The following is a 14,108-nucleotide window of genomic DNA, read 5'->3' on the forward strand; positions in this document are numbered from 1 at the left end:
AACTACTACTCTTTTCCCAATGTAATTAACCTTGGGTACCCTCTACCGTAGCAACTTAACTTGTTGGAAATATAAGAGTAAATGGATTGATTCTTCTTCTCCATGCATCAATTGACAATACTATCAAGATTCGTGACCCTTTGCCAAAGTAAGACATGTCGGCAAACAAGGAGGGAGACAAACCATGTGCAATACAGGCACAGAAGTGGGTCCCAGATGTTCAAAAACTCTCCTCATTGATTGGCGGATCGGATGCTGCATGCCCGAATACATCCATCTGTGACACCAAAAAGGAAGAGAAAAGGATAACATGCCCTCAATGATCAAAGATCCATCCTAACGCTGTGGCGGCAATCCATCAAATCACTCCAAGCTAGCTAGCACCTTACAGCTTAATTAATTAGGTACCATGCCAGTGCCGGGGATTCATTTCGGGCTCAACAAAAACAAAACGGAGAAGAGTCTCAGGACTCGTCGTCGACGGTCTTCAGATTGAGCACCGGAGACTCTGAATGCAGTGGGTGTAGCAGTAGTATGTACTGGATCGATGATGGAACTCCTCGACCCATCGATCGATCGTCTGTGATGGTGGACGCAGCGCGAGGTCACGAGGCGGCGGTGTCGACGACCTTGGCTTTGTTGTCGAGCATGGACCACATGACCTGCACGTCCTCGTAGGCGCACGCCATCACGTCGCCGTAGAGCTGCGCCGTCGTCGACGGGCTCTCCACCACCTCGCCTTGCGCCATGGCCGCCGCCCCCGCCGCTCCGGACCGCTTGAGGTGGTGGCGCGTGCGCGGCGTCTTCTTGCCGTCGTTGACGCTGCCGCCGTGCTGGTCGTCGCTCCTGCTGCCGCCGTTCTGCGGGCTGAGGATGGTGCAGGCCTTCCTGAACGGCGACGTGATGGTGCGCTTCCAAGAACCCATACTCTATATGACTCTCTAGTATATCTAGCTAGCTAGCTGGTAGTGGTATCTACGACGTATCAAAGCAATGGAAGCTTCTGTGTGTGCGCGTGTGTATGCAACTGTGCTGTAGAGCGAGAACCGGCTGCTCTGCCCGGGCCTGGGGGCCGATATATATCCATGGGGATGGGGAGAGGAGGGAAAGGAGGGGAGGGGAAGGTGGGGGAGACAAGATCCGGAAGACAGGATGGGTAGGGGTGCACGTTGCGGGCGAGAGCGCCCAAGGGGCGGTAGGGACTTCCGCTGGACGTCTCTCATCCGCAGCCGTCAGATCGTCGATCGGACGGCGCGCAAGCCCCGGTAGGTCACCGCGCAGGGCAGGGTACGCGCCACAAGAGGATTGTTTATCGTTTCCCGTTGGTGATGAGGGAAGGTGGGTGAGTGAGTGAGAACAGAATCATAGGCGGGCACGTGCTCCGTGGTGGGGTGGCTCCGTCCGCGAATGATGAGAAGCAAGCGCACATGGATCCGTGGATGGGGATCGTGGCCGATGAGTGGACGACGACGACGGGCAGCGTACAGCGGCATGCGCGCCGCCCCCAACCGTTGGGGTCCGGCCATCGCGTTCGTACGACGGCGTACGTACGCGAGGAGGGGCGGGCGGGCGGGCTCGTGGTCACCATGTGGCAGGTCGGGTCGGATTCGGCGCTACGCTGCCGCCCCCAGCATGCAGCCCGGCCCGCACCTCGTGATCGACATTCATCGTGGCCGGGCATGCATGCATGTCACTGTGCGATCGAGTTCGCGGTGATGCAACGGCCATGGCTACTGTTCATCGTGGAGGTTTGGTTCCATGTTCCTTTCCTTGGCGTCGTCCGTCAACGCTGGCAATAAAACCGGCGCGTGTTTGCCTGCCGGTGCCGGATCTGGATGCGTGAACGGTATGCGCTCCTAGCTACTAGCTGCAAGTACACTTCACGCGGCCGGCGGGTGTATATTAAAGTTTTCGGCGCGCGCGCACCGCGAGGGGTTTGAATACCGGCCTCCGTGACGACCGGCCACTGACGGTTTTTCAGTGTCCGGTATCAATCAACTACTCGTACTTAGCAATGACAGCGCCTAATGTTAACTAAAAGGGTGCCTGATCTTGCACGCTAACAGAGGAAAAAAAGATCTAGAGTTTGACTACGGAAGATATGGAGTGTTTACTCTGTAATAGTATATGCACTACGTGGAGCTTTACAAAAAAAGAAATACGTGGTGCAGAGTTCCAAAGAAACGGTGTATATACCTGCACCGATTTCACAAAAAAATAAATTTGTCTGCGTATTTAACATTTAAGGGAGCTAAGAAAAAAAAAATTAAGAAAGATGGTAGCTTAAAGTAAAACCAAACAGCCACGCGATGGCCGGTTAAGTATTGTTGCTTAAGTATTGGCTTTGAGCATTGACATCTACTAGTGTTACTTTTTTTAGGGGAACGACGTCTAGTGTTACTAGTGAATGTATATTGCACGTGACGTAGGGCGGTCGCGTTGTCAGCTCGATCCGGTGATGAAATACGTACACACCTTCACACAATTAATTAAACGGAAACTTTCAAACTGGAAAGTAGTCCCCTCAATAAGGCCCTGTTTGTTTCAAAAGTCTCGAAACTTTTTTAGTCCCAAACTTAAAAGTCTCTATTCTCTACCCGTTTGTTTTCAGAGACTAAATAAAGACTAGAGGTCATTAAATGACATGCAAAAAGACCACATTACCTTATTTAGTAGTTATTAAATGACATGCTAAAAGTAGGGGCATTATTGGAAAAAGTGTGAAAAAAGTTCAAAAAGACCCTTTCATAGGGACTTCTCCAAATAGTCCCAAATACCTCCTTTTAGGCCCTAAAAGTCCCTCCTGTTTGTTTTACATGGGACTTTTTGAAACTTTTTTTAGTCCCCACACCAAAAAGTCCAGGGAAACAAACACCCGCTAAGAACTGGAAAGAAGAGAAAGGTCAACTAGTGTTGGTTTCGTTATTATCTTGATGATAGAGCAGTGGGTGTCGGCCAGGGCTTTGCCTTCTTGATAGACAAAGAAAAGTCAACTAGTTAGCCACGCTGAAAAACCAATTTGGTCAAATGCATGCATGTACAAAGTCTGACGGTGTGAAATATCTTGCATGCATTTATTTCACGGAGCACAACAGTTGATCCAACGTCACAGCCGATCCAACACATCAGAAGAATGAGTTCTTTTCTTCATTTGGCGCAAGGAGAACGAGTTGCGTGCGGAAGTACAATTTTGAAAAGAATTTATCCATTGACACAACATCAATCTATGTTGTCCTAAAATTTTAAATCAAAATTTGGAACATAGGTCCGGATTTGTTTGTACAAATTTGACACTGGCTAGTGTATACTACAAATGAGCATTAGACTTGGCACATTATCTGTATTGATAACAATTTTTTTGGTTTTGTATCTCGAGTACTCCCTCCGTTTCAGTGTATAAGTCATTTTACGAAAACGAAATAATTCCAAAACACTTAGGCACGGTGCATTAACTTTCATCTTTTTTTTTATTTTTTGACATGAATAAAGGAATCAACCAATAAAAGACGTGGGGTGTGTATGTTTTTAATGATTTGAGACTAACTAGCACGACATGCAGTGGTCAGTTCATTGCATGCAATTGTATTAATTAGCAAAATCACATTAATTTTCTTGTTTTCCTCTCCGTCTTGATCACGGTGCATAACCTAAGATGACCTATACACCGAGACGGAGGGACTAATGTTTTGATGTTGTGTCAATGTGAGATTTATGGCCAGCTATAACCCATGATCCTTTAAATAAGATTGCCACACGTTAATGACATAAGAACTTTCATAATGAGGTATCATATGATAGTATCATGCATCCTCATGCAATGCCATATGATGGTATCATGCATCCTCATGCAATGCCATATGATAGTATCATGCATCCTCATGCAATGCCAATTAGACGTATGAATGACATGATTTACCAATAAATTAAGAAAGAAAAGGTATACGTGTATCATATCATGATATTGTATCAAATAAATGAAGTGCGAGTATGATTCTACAAAATGATAAATAAAATCGTCTATGCAGCTTTGCATTGTGAAGTTACTACCATAAGCTAGTGTCTTATGCATGATATTAACTTACGATAGTGCCAAGCATAGATAACTATTGTATGAGAGACTGTTACATTGGCCATAGGTCGTGTAACAACTTTATATAACCGTTCTTTAGGTGTATGTAGCCGGGTTTTTTTTAGTGTTTATGTAGCCGGTTGTTAACTGACCTTTGATCTAATAAATTTATGTGATTAAGCCCGATGATTGATTATTAATTTATCGGTAATCGCCAACCGTGGAGTAGAATCAAGTATCATGTGCGCGCGCAACACAAGGTTTGGAAATTGGGACAATGACGACCGGCCACTAACGGTTATCAGTTAATACATGTGTACGTCTGACACCGTCTAGTGATGCACGGCATTAGAGGGAAAAGTTTTAAATTGTCGATTGTGGAAAACGGGTGGGTGTTAATTACTTGCATGTTCGTGCTGCAAGACCAAGAGAAAAAAGGTGTGCATATATAAGAAAAATTACAGGAAAGAGACGTTAACAAAGTGGTACTTATTAGGGTTTAGGATTGTTCGTAATGGGTGGTATCATAAAGGGCTAATTATCCTTTTGTCCAGAGTGATGTCTCTGTATTTAGTTTTGCTCTCACTTGTGAATCGTGTTTAGTTTTGTCTCTAGTTTGTCCTCACCGACTCATTTCGTGAACACTATCATCTTCGTCAGGTCAACGTTTTGACTCAGCCCTTACAGATGGATCAGGGAGCACACACGCGCTACGCGATCAGACCGTTGCTCTTGTGGCTTCTAGGACCCAGCAAAGAGCCCTGGGTGTAATGTATAAAGCAAATTATAAACGAACAATTTAAATTCCATTCACTTTTAGGATATTTTACATCGATTCGAACGGAATGTTATAAAAAAACCTAATCTAATCCTCTTCCGTGAGGTCGATAACCGCCGCGTCGCTGCCCCCGTCGTCATCCCGTCGCCGCCGTCACCGTCGCCGTCGCTGCTGCTCAAAAGCCAGTCGTCCTCCTCCGCTTCTGCCTCCAGCGCCACGACCCGCTGCACCGCCGCCACGGCCTGCGCTTCGTCCAAGGCCTCCTCCGAAGCCGCCTGCGCGGCCTCCTCTACCGACTGCGCGAGCGCCGCCAGCAACCCACGCGTGTCGGCGGGGTCGCCGTCCTCGTGCAGCGCCGCCTGCTCCGGCGGGAGCAGGACCTCCGGCGAGGCAGGAGAGGCGGCGGCGGCGGGCGCGGCTGCACGGCGACGGGAAGGGTCGGCCTCCCATGGGATGTTCCCAGCGGGGACACCAGGGGCGACGCCCATGAACGCCCCAACGACGTCGTCGAAGTTTTTGCCTGTCCACATGCGGCGGCGGCCTTTTCTGTCGAACCGGCCGTTGAGGTGCCTACGAAGTTCCTCCATCGACGCCGGTGGTCTGAGGGTTGGGTGGCCGTCGGCGGAGATTCGCCATGGTCGCGGTAGCTTTGCCGACGGCGACACGCACAACCTGAACCGGGCCAAATCTACGGTTTGGGCGACGGCCAGACGCCGCCTGGTGCCACACTGTCGATGTAGGAGTCACTTGACAAGCCGGTCGCGGCAGCGAGAATCATGGCGAGAAGGAAGAGAGGGGGAGGGGTTGGTGCTGGCCAGGACGGGGCCGACATCGGCTTTTATAGCCCCGCGGGGGCAGGCGAGGCGTTGGGTGGTCGAACCGTGTCGTTAATGCACACGGCAGGTGAGGCGTCAAGCTGCCGAACCACGCGTTACTGCGTGTGGCAGCCAATGCGTTTGGCGGCTGAACCACGACATTACTGCAGGCGGCAGCCAAGGCAGCCGAACCGCGACCGGTCACGCACGGCAACCGAGGAAGGAGGCGGCGGTGCCAGCGCGCGGCAGCTGAGGAAGGAGGCGGCGGTGCCAACGTGCGGCAGGCGAGGCGGCCGGCTGGTCAGCGGGCGTGGTAGTCGAAGAAGAAGGCGATGGAGTAAGAATCCCCTCCCGCACATCCATGCCCACGTCCGCCTCCCGCCCATGCATGCCCAGGTCCGCCTCCACCGCATGCATGCCACGTCGCCGTACTTCCCATGCATGCAAGCTTCGAAAGGCTGAGACGGGCATTAAGAACGCTCACACGCCTGGACAGCGTGACGGCCCAACGGTCCATCCAGTGCGCCCATTATGTGCGTTGAGAAAAAAATCACACAACCAATCAGATTGTATCTCGCGGATCGCCCTCCTCCACCCCGCAGATCGACGGTCTTTGTTCGGCGCTAGGGTTAGATGGACGGTCCTTGTTCAGTGGTAGGGTTTGGGAGGGAACAGTCAAAGATAGATTTGACCAGATTCCAAATGAGCATAATAAATTAAATAAAAATCATAAAAATGAAAAACGAGCGCACATAGTATTCTTATGTCATATACTAACGATTTAAGTTGATAAACAAGATCTACATACATTTAAACGAAAAGTTCATGTGTCTCATGTGATATCTCAAGTATCTCAAACTCTCTTGTATAAAGTGAAGAGAAGTGTTTTGGGGAAATGAACATGAAAATTTCAAAAACATCACCACAACTTCATTTTGGAGTGACTAAGAAGCATCCATGCTTAGTTTTTCGTTTTCATGTTTTAAACTTGTTTAAATGTTGGTCAAAGTTAGGTTTGACCAGAATTCAAATGGACATAAAAGTTTAAAAAGATCAGAAAAATGAAAAACCAGCGCACATAGTCTTCTTATGACCTATACTAGCAATTTAAGTTGATAAACAAGGTCTACATATATTCAAATGAAAAAAATGATGTATGAAGTGAAGAGAAGTGGTTTGGGGTTTGGACCATGAAATTTTCAAAAACCTCACCACATCTTCATTTTGGAGTGACTAAGAAGGATCCAGGGTTAGATTTTCACTATCATGTTTTAGACTTGTTTAAATGTTGGTCAAAGTTAGGTTTGACCAGAATTCAAATGGGCATAAAAAATTCAAAAAAAATCAGAAAAATGAAAAAAGAAGCGCACATAGTCTTCTTATGTCATATATTAGCAATTTAAGTTGATAAACAAGGTGTACATACATTCAAATGAAAAAAATTGACGTATGAAGTGAAGAGAAGTGGTTTGGGGTTTGGAACATGAAATTTTCAAAAACCTCACCACAACTTCATTTTGGAGAGACTAAGAAGGATCGATGGTTAGTTTTTCATTTTGATGTTTTAGACTTCTTTAAATCTTCGCCAAAGTTAGGTTTAACCAGAATTCAAATAGCATTGTGGTCTATTTGTTTCTCTTCACCGGATGTAGCAGTTCTCTCGTCCGCATGTGTGCGGTTTTTATCATAGTTTGTTTTGTATTTGAGAACTTAATACTTTGTTTGCTTACTTAATAAAAAAATCCGGTTTCTCTTGGTCCGTGTTGTGTGAAAATGTTTTTTTGTTTGTTAATTCCAACCACGCACTCGAAAGCTGGCAGGCACACCCTGTCAGCATGGTATGTCTTGAATGCTGCTTAACTTGGCGATGGTGCAGCTTGGATTCCACTCTGCTTTTGCTGGATATAATGTGAGGTTTATTTGTTTTTTGCTTTTAGAGTGGCGAACAATCGGGATAGAACCAACCGAGCATTTTTATTTGTTTGCCTTCTGGTGATAACAGTCAAGTGTATGTATATAGAAGAGATAAGAGCAAAGTATATCTGACAGGTCAAACGCGCAATAGAAAGATATCTCTTTGTGTTGATTGGCCTGGTTTATATCAAACTTCTACAAATTCATGGCCTACTGTTTCGATCTAAGTTGTTCACTGTGAATAATTGATACCTGGGCCAACTTATGAGTTGTGCGCTTTTCAAGGGTCACCACAATACACATATGATCGTCTAGCGTCATTCTTTGTTCAAACAGAAGTTTTAAGAGTAAATATTATTAAAAAAGTCAGCATAAGAGGAACATAGGTGGTGCTAGTCGGTCAATAGGTGGTGCTAGCTGGTCAATAAGCAAGGAACATAGGTGGTGCTATGCATTATCCCCAGAAATGTCGTGGAGCTTCACGTCAATGGTCACATATGCTTATCTGTAGCTTTATCTTGAAGCACCGTGTTGGGCAAGATATTCTTGAGAAACCTTATAGCGAAACCCAGGTGACAAGTGTTTGAGTTAAATTTGGTTAATTAGTATAGTTTGATACATTTTCTGGAGGCTCGATCCTGATCCACAACACCGAGTCCCAGATGTGTGTGGGCATAAGGAATAGAAACACAACAACTTTAATAGGAAATTGTTTTCCATGATGCCACGCCGCGGGTCGAGCAGGTGGCGAGCGTCCCATTTGTGGCATCGCGGGAAGGTGGTGGGTGGCGCAGGTAGCATGGAGCAGGACGGCCACGACAGCACAGCTGGTGGCCGCGGCGCGGGACGGCCGGGCGGCGACGGGACAGAGTGCCGTCGAGTGGCCCGGTTAGAACACTATGATTGATTTGGGGGTCGTTGTTGTGCGGTCCCACGGGTAAGCTCCGGACCCATGTTCATGCGGTTCCACGTGTAAGCTTTGGAACCACTACCACTAACGTCAATAGATGGAATGGACTCAAAACTGCCCGTTTGGCCTCGTCATAGTAGTTGCGCACAGTCTAGGGGCAAAATTAAACACGATTCGCAACTGAGGGCAAAACTGAGCACATGGACACTAGTGAGGGCAAAAGGATAATTAGCCCTATCATAAATTAGTATCATGCATATAATATTATTGTATTGTACTACTTTCTTCCTCCCGATTTATATGGCTCAATTCAAAAATCTAATCAACCAAGATGAATGGTGAGCGGGGAATAGTTTTTTGTATTGTGCATAAGTACTATATTAATGCACTCGTTTTTCTTAGGAAATTGTGTTTATCAATATATTAACTACAACACATGCATGCGGTGACAAATAAATGACCAAAATCTTTTACATGCATTGATGATTTTTCTTTTAGCTCGTACATGCAATGGTTTACTGCACCATCAAATCAGAACATTTGAATGCAAGCAATCACTAGTAGAAAAGAGGGCTTTGGTCCATTTGATGAAATCACATTAGTCCTGGTTCACTCACGAACCGAGACCCATGGGGCATCGGCCCCGGTTCGTGAGGCCAGGGCGTCGGCCGGACCTCGTGGGCCATTGGTCCCGGTTCCAAACATGAACCAGGATCAATGTGCCTCGCTCCTTGCCCACAACCATTAGTCCTGGTTTGTGGCTGGAACCGGGACCAAGCATTGAACTTTAGTCTCGGTTCCAGCCACAAACCAGGACCAATTGTTGGCCTATATATACCCCCTGCCCGCGAGCAGAGCAGTGCACTGCTCTGTTTTTTTGGCCGGACGTGGGAGAGCTTTGTGGTGCTCTAGCTAACCTTCTATGCACATGAGGTGTTCGATGAAATGTCCGAGCCACACTTAAGCTTTCTCCTCTCGAATCTCCTTGTCCAAGCTCCATTTTCCTCAAGTTTTGTGTAGTTTTGGCGGTCCGTCCTGTCCCATCCTCGTCCTCACCACCGTCGATCGCCCACGCCCATCTCGGCGCCGGCATCATCGTGGTTAGTCTCTTCTTCTTATCTTCTTTCTAAAAGAAAAAAATCTTACTTGTATGATTTACATAGATACTTATGTAATTTTCTTATTTTTATTATTATTTGTTATTATATAGTGTGATCGTTTTGGTATCCACCTTCGTCGGCCCTCGTCCTGTCTATGATTCAGATGTGGTATATATTATCTTTTATAACTATTTGTTTTATTTAGTGTTTATGACAATTATGCCGACCAACGTGACATAGATTTTTTAAATCTAGAAGGTATGTGAACCGGAAATTCCAACTGACATAGAAATTCTTGCCGAGAAGTTAAATTTGGTTGAAAAAGAAAACAATTACTTGAAAGAAAAATTATAAAGAGTTGAAGAGGAGAAGATGATATTGGAGTTGGATGTTGCCGATGTCGTCGACGATCACAAGATCAAGATGGATGCAATGCGCTTGAAGATTAGAAAGATTAGAAAATATGCCATTCATACTGAGGCTTGGTATCATTATGTCGTTCGATCAATTGGTACCTTAGTTGCGGTTATGGTCGCATTTGTTGTTGCATTTAAATTTTATAGTTTCAATATATGTTCTAATTAGATGCTCTAGAGAGCTATATGTTGTTCAATAATGAGAACTATGTATGAACGTTATGTATTTATTTTGATCACTATTGTACTTTGGCTTAAATGAGATGATGAATTTCTATTAATTTGGTCTCTTCTCTATTCATGATATGTTGTAATTGTTTTTAATACACTTTATTATATAACGCACGCAGATGAACCGGCAATGGATGTACGGTGACCGACGCACCTCCGGGTATATTAAGGGCCAGCATAATTTTCTCGAAGCGGCTGAGGAAAACAAGGAGAATGGTTTTATGCATTGTCCATGTATTGTCTATGGTAATACGAAGGCTTTCTCCGACTATAAAACCCTTCACTTCCACCTGCTTCAGAAGGGTTTTATGCCACACTATAATGTTTGGACCAAGTAGGGAGAAAGAGGCGTTATGATGGAAGACAACGTAGAAGAAGAGGATGATGACAACTACCCGCCTCCTGAATACGGTGATGCTGCAATGGGGGAAGCTGAAGATCGAGGAACCAGACGATGTCCCCGATGATGATCTTCGTCGGGTCATTGTTGATGCACATAGAGAATGCGAAAGTGTAAGGGAGAAGTCCAAGTTCGATCATATGTTAGAGGATCACAAAAATGGGTTGTACCGAAATTGCGAAGATGACAACACAAAGCTCGATACCACACTGGAATTGCTGCAATGGAAGGCAGACAATGGTGTATCTCACAAGGGATTTAGTTCTCTACTGAAAATAACTAGTAGAACGCCCGTGCGTTGCCACGACTTTTGAAAATTTATAATTAATCTCTCCCATTTACCATACCTCATCTTGAATGAATCTATGATGGTCTAATTAGAAACACAAAAATTAAGTGTTAGAGTTTTTTAGTGAATGTGTTAATCTACATAAATCAACAATATTGTAGAACATGATATATATAACTACATAGGGCATATACAACACACCCATTTACGAATCAATATCTCAGCCGTTACGGGCGATTATCACTAAAAACTGGAATATTCGTTAGCGTGGAATCAAAACATGTAGCTAGGATAAGTTATTGAAAAAAAAACTTTAGCGTCTACACAAACGCTAGAGCATTGGAGATGCCCTTAGTTTGTCGTGCACTTCTGCAGAAAATCCCCTCATCCTTTTATAATCAACCAGCTGTCCAATCAAATTTCGTATATCGCAAAAAAAATCTTAAGTCAAACTTCTCCGCTTGCACGCAAAAAAATACATCACTATAATGGGGAGCCAGCCAAGACAAACAATACTACCATACGATCTCGACTTCGTGCTCTTCCACCTCCATTGATAAAGATGGGTTGCCAATGCTTTCCTCACCGCGACCTCAAGAAACCATTGACATCCATCCTCGCACCGACCCCTACCTATTGTTGTCGTATGCATTGTTCCTGCAACCCCCATGGAGCCACGTGCGCCTACCGTGCGAGGCCATGGTCAGAAAAATCTTCTATGCATCCATTTCATGGACCTTGAGCTACAGCAAGAGCTGCAAATTGTGGACGGACCCTTGGCTTGATGGAGCTTCAGTCACGGAGCTTGCACCCACCTTGGCTTCTTTTGTACGGTGCCATAGAAGGAATCACCGGCTTGCGTGCGATGCCATCCAACAACAAGCTTGGATCCAAGAAATTCGTGGCGCCCTTGGACAAGCAACAATGATCGAGTAGCAGTTGGAGAAGCAACAATGGCCGAGTACAACGACATGTGGCAACGCCTCCGCGGTGTCTTGCTTGGGCTACAACCCAACATCATCCATTGTTGTTGGACAGATAGATAGCGGCATCTACACCATTACGAGTGCACCAAAAACTTACAACAAACTTAGAAAAACTGCCCCCCTACAAGCGTCAAGTTGTTCTTGTGGCTCGCTGGACTACAGCACGCCTTGCCCCCCATGGGCGGCACACACCCCTGAATGCGCACTATACTTCAATAATGTTATCCGTAGAGTAGATTTCATTACATGTTGTAAATAAAATAAAGATTATTTGTATGAGCAATGTACATTTTCTTTAGGGTGATAGATATAAATTGATGTATTATTTATACATAGAAAGCAGTGTGATACCTCTAACTGTGAAAGTGGAATAAGTAGAGCTAACATAAAATTGGAGATGGTTAACAATTAAGGAAAGAAAAAAGTAGAAAGGACCCCATGTCCACCTTTGATATCTATATTGACTGTGCTTTGGTACATCATGAGTCTAAGCACATCGAGCAACAGGGTATGGAGAAGATGGGTCGACTGGGAGGCGAAAAGGGTGGTGGACCAGAGAGCAAGGGTGCTCAATGGTTGTGTCCCTCCCTGATGGTGACGGCCCCTTGCAGGAGCAGAAGGGAGACATGAAATAACACATGGTTGAACTCCTCTGCAGTTCAGATCTTATTGTATAGGCACTGTAGTTGTTCAAATCTTCCATTCATTCCAATCCAATGGCTATTCTTCACCCCCTTAATTTTGTTGTTAATTAGAAACAAACACCTAATAGTGTGCCGGAAAATTGCGGCAATTCAGCTTTAAAAAAAGCAAGAAAATTACTTTGTGCCCCATACATCGCCTAGACCATTGTGTAAAGTGAAGTGAAACAACAAAGTACAAGTTCAGGCCTTACACCTTTCAATAAGTATCAGGTTGTGATAATTCTGGATTACTTGTATCTTTGTGTGTCTGTGTCTCTGTGTCTGTGTTTGTTTGCATGCTCAAAAAAAAAATAACACACGGCAACATTGAGAAAAAAGATTACAATTGCAGACTTAAAACAGATGTAGTATCACAATCATTAATTGGAACTACGCCGGATGTTGGACTCTGTTGCTTGCAACTATAATCATACTCCTACACTTCGGTAAGCAAAATACAAGTTATTCGGATGAATGTAAATTGGGAAATAGTTGATGATGAAACTATGATTTTCCTAGGTGTGAGTAGTGGCAACATGAGGAAAGAGAAGCAAATAACGAAAACATATTAATTTTCAACATGGGAGGAACAAAACAGATGGATTACCCCTAAAATTTAAACAAATTTGGTTTTAGTTTCAGTGCTAAAATTCCATACCCATACAACAGAACATATTAGATCCATAATCAGTTATATAGAAACAATAGTTTAGGCGGTAGAATCCAAGCAAACATTTTAATATTCTAGCTTCACAAGATTATGGTTAAATCAGGACCTAGGTAGCCACAACTTTCTTTCTTGGGGCAGCTGGGCCAGCATGATACAAACCAATGAAACTTCACGGGAGTATTTCGGATTTACACTGATGAATCATGCAATACAATGTTTTTCTCACGTTATTTTTTGGCTACAACAAAAAAACACTTCAAAGTAATACAAAGATACTTGATTAACTAAAATGTCCCTCGTCCCCGTTTCTTAACCTTCTCCCTAAGAACAAATTCAACTATAGCACTCGTTGGTACGAACCCACCATGTCCCATTGCTAGACCTTCATATGCTACTTTTCCCACTCTAATCTATATAAATAATAAGCATTGAAAAGCATGTAAACATTAAAATCCATAATTTGACTCTACATTATAGATGATGAAGAAACTCCATGTGAGCTAAATTATATGCAATCCTTGTCAAAACAAATATGTACTCCCTCCGTTCCTAAATATAAGTCTTTTTAGAGATTTCAATATGGTCTACATACAAAGCAAAATAGATGAATTTCACACTCTAAAGTACCACTACTAGGAAAAACCTTATAGGCAGGACCTCAGTAGTAGTGCTGGAAAAACGAAAACGCTGCTGCTAATTAGCAGTAGCGTCGATCCAGTCAAGCGCTACTACTAACACCTTAGCAGTAGCGCTGCTTATTAAAAACGCGTTACTACTATGTGGGACCAGACGATGCCACCGACGGTAGTTGTATTAGCACCGTTATCCAAAACCTAGCGCTACTGCT

The 14,108-nt window shown here is 44.6% G+C and overlaps 1 protein-coding gene across 1 annotated transcript; it reads right to left on the minus strand.

Annotated features, from left to right (window-relative positions):
• Positions 1–219: 219 nt before the first annotated feature.
• LOC123407042 lies at positions 220–1,064 on the minus strand. Its single transcript, XM_045100079.1, has one exon. It carries the CDS (start codon positions 924–926, stop codon positions 606–608), a length of 321 nt encoding a protein of 106 aa, XP_044956014.1. The 5' UTR covers positions 927–1,064; the 3' UTR covers positions 220–605.
• Between the last annotated feature and the right edge of the window lie 13,044 nt (positions 1,065–14,108).

Source organism: Hordeum vulgare, chromosome 1H, assembly GCF_904849725.1.
Source record: "Hordeum vulgare subsp. vulgare chromosome 1H, MorexV3_pseudomolecules_assembly, whole genome shotgun sequence".
Classification (NCBI taxonomy): domain Eukaryota; kingdom Viridiplantae; phylum Streptophyta; class Magnoliopsida; order Poales; family Poaceae; genus Hordeum; species Hordeum vulgare.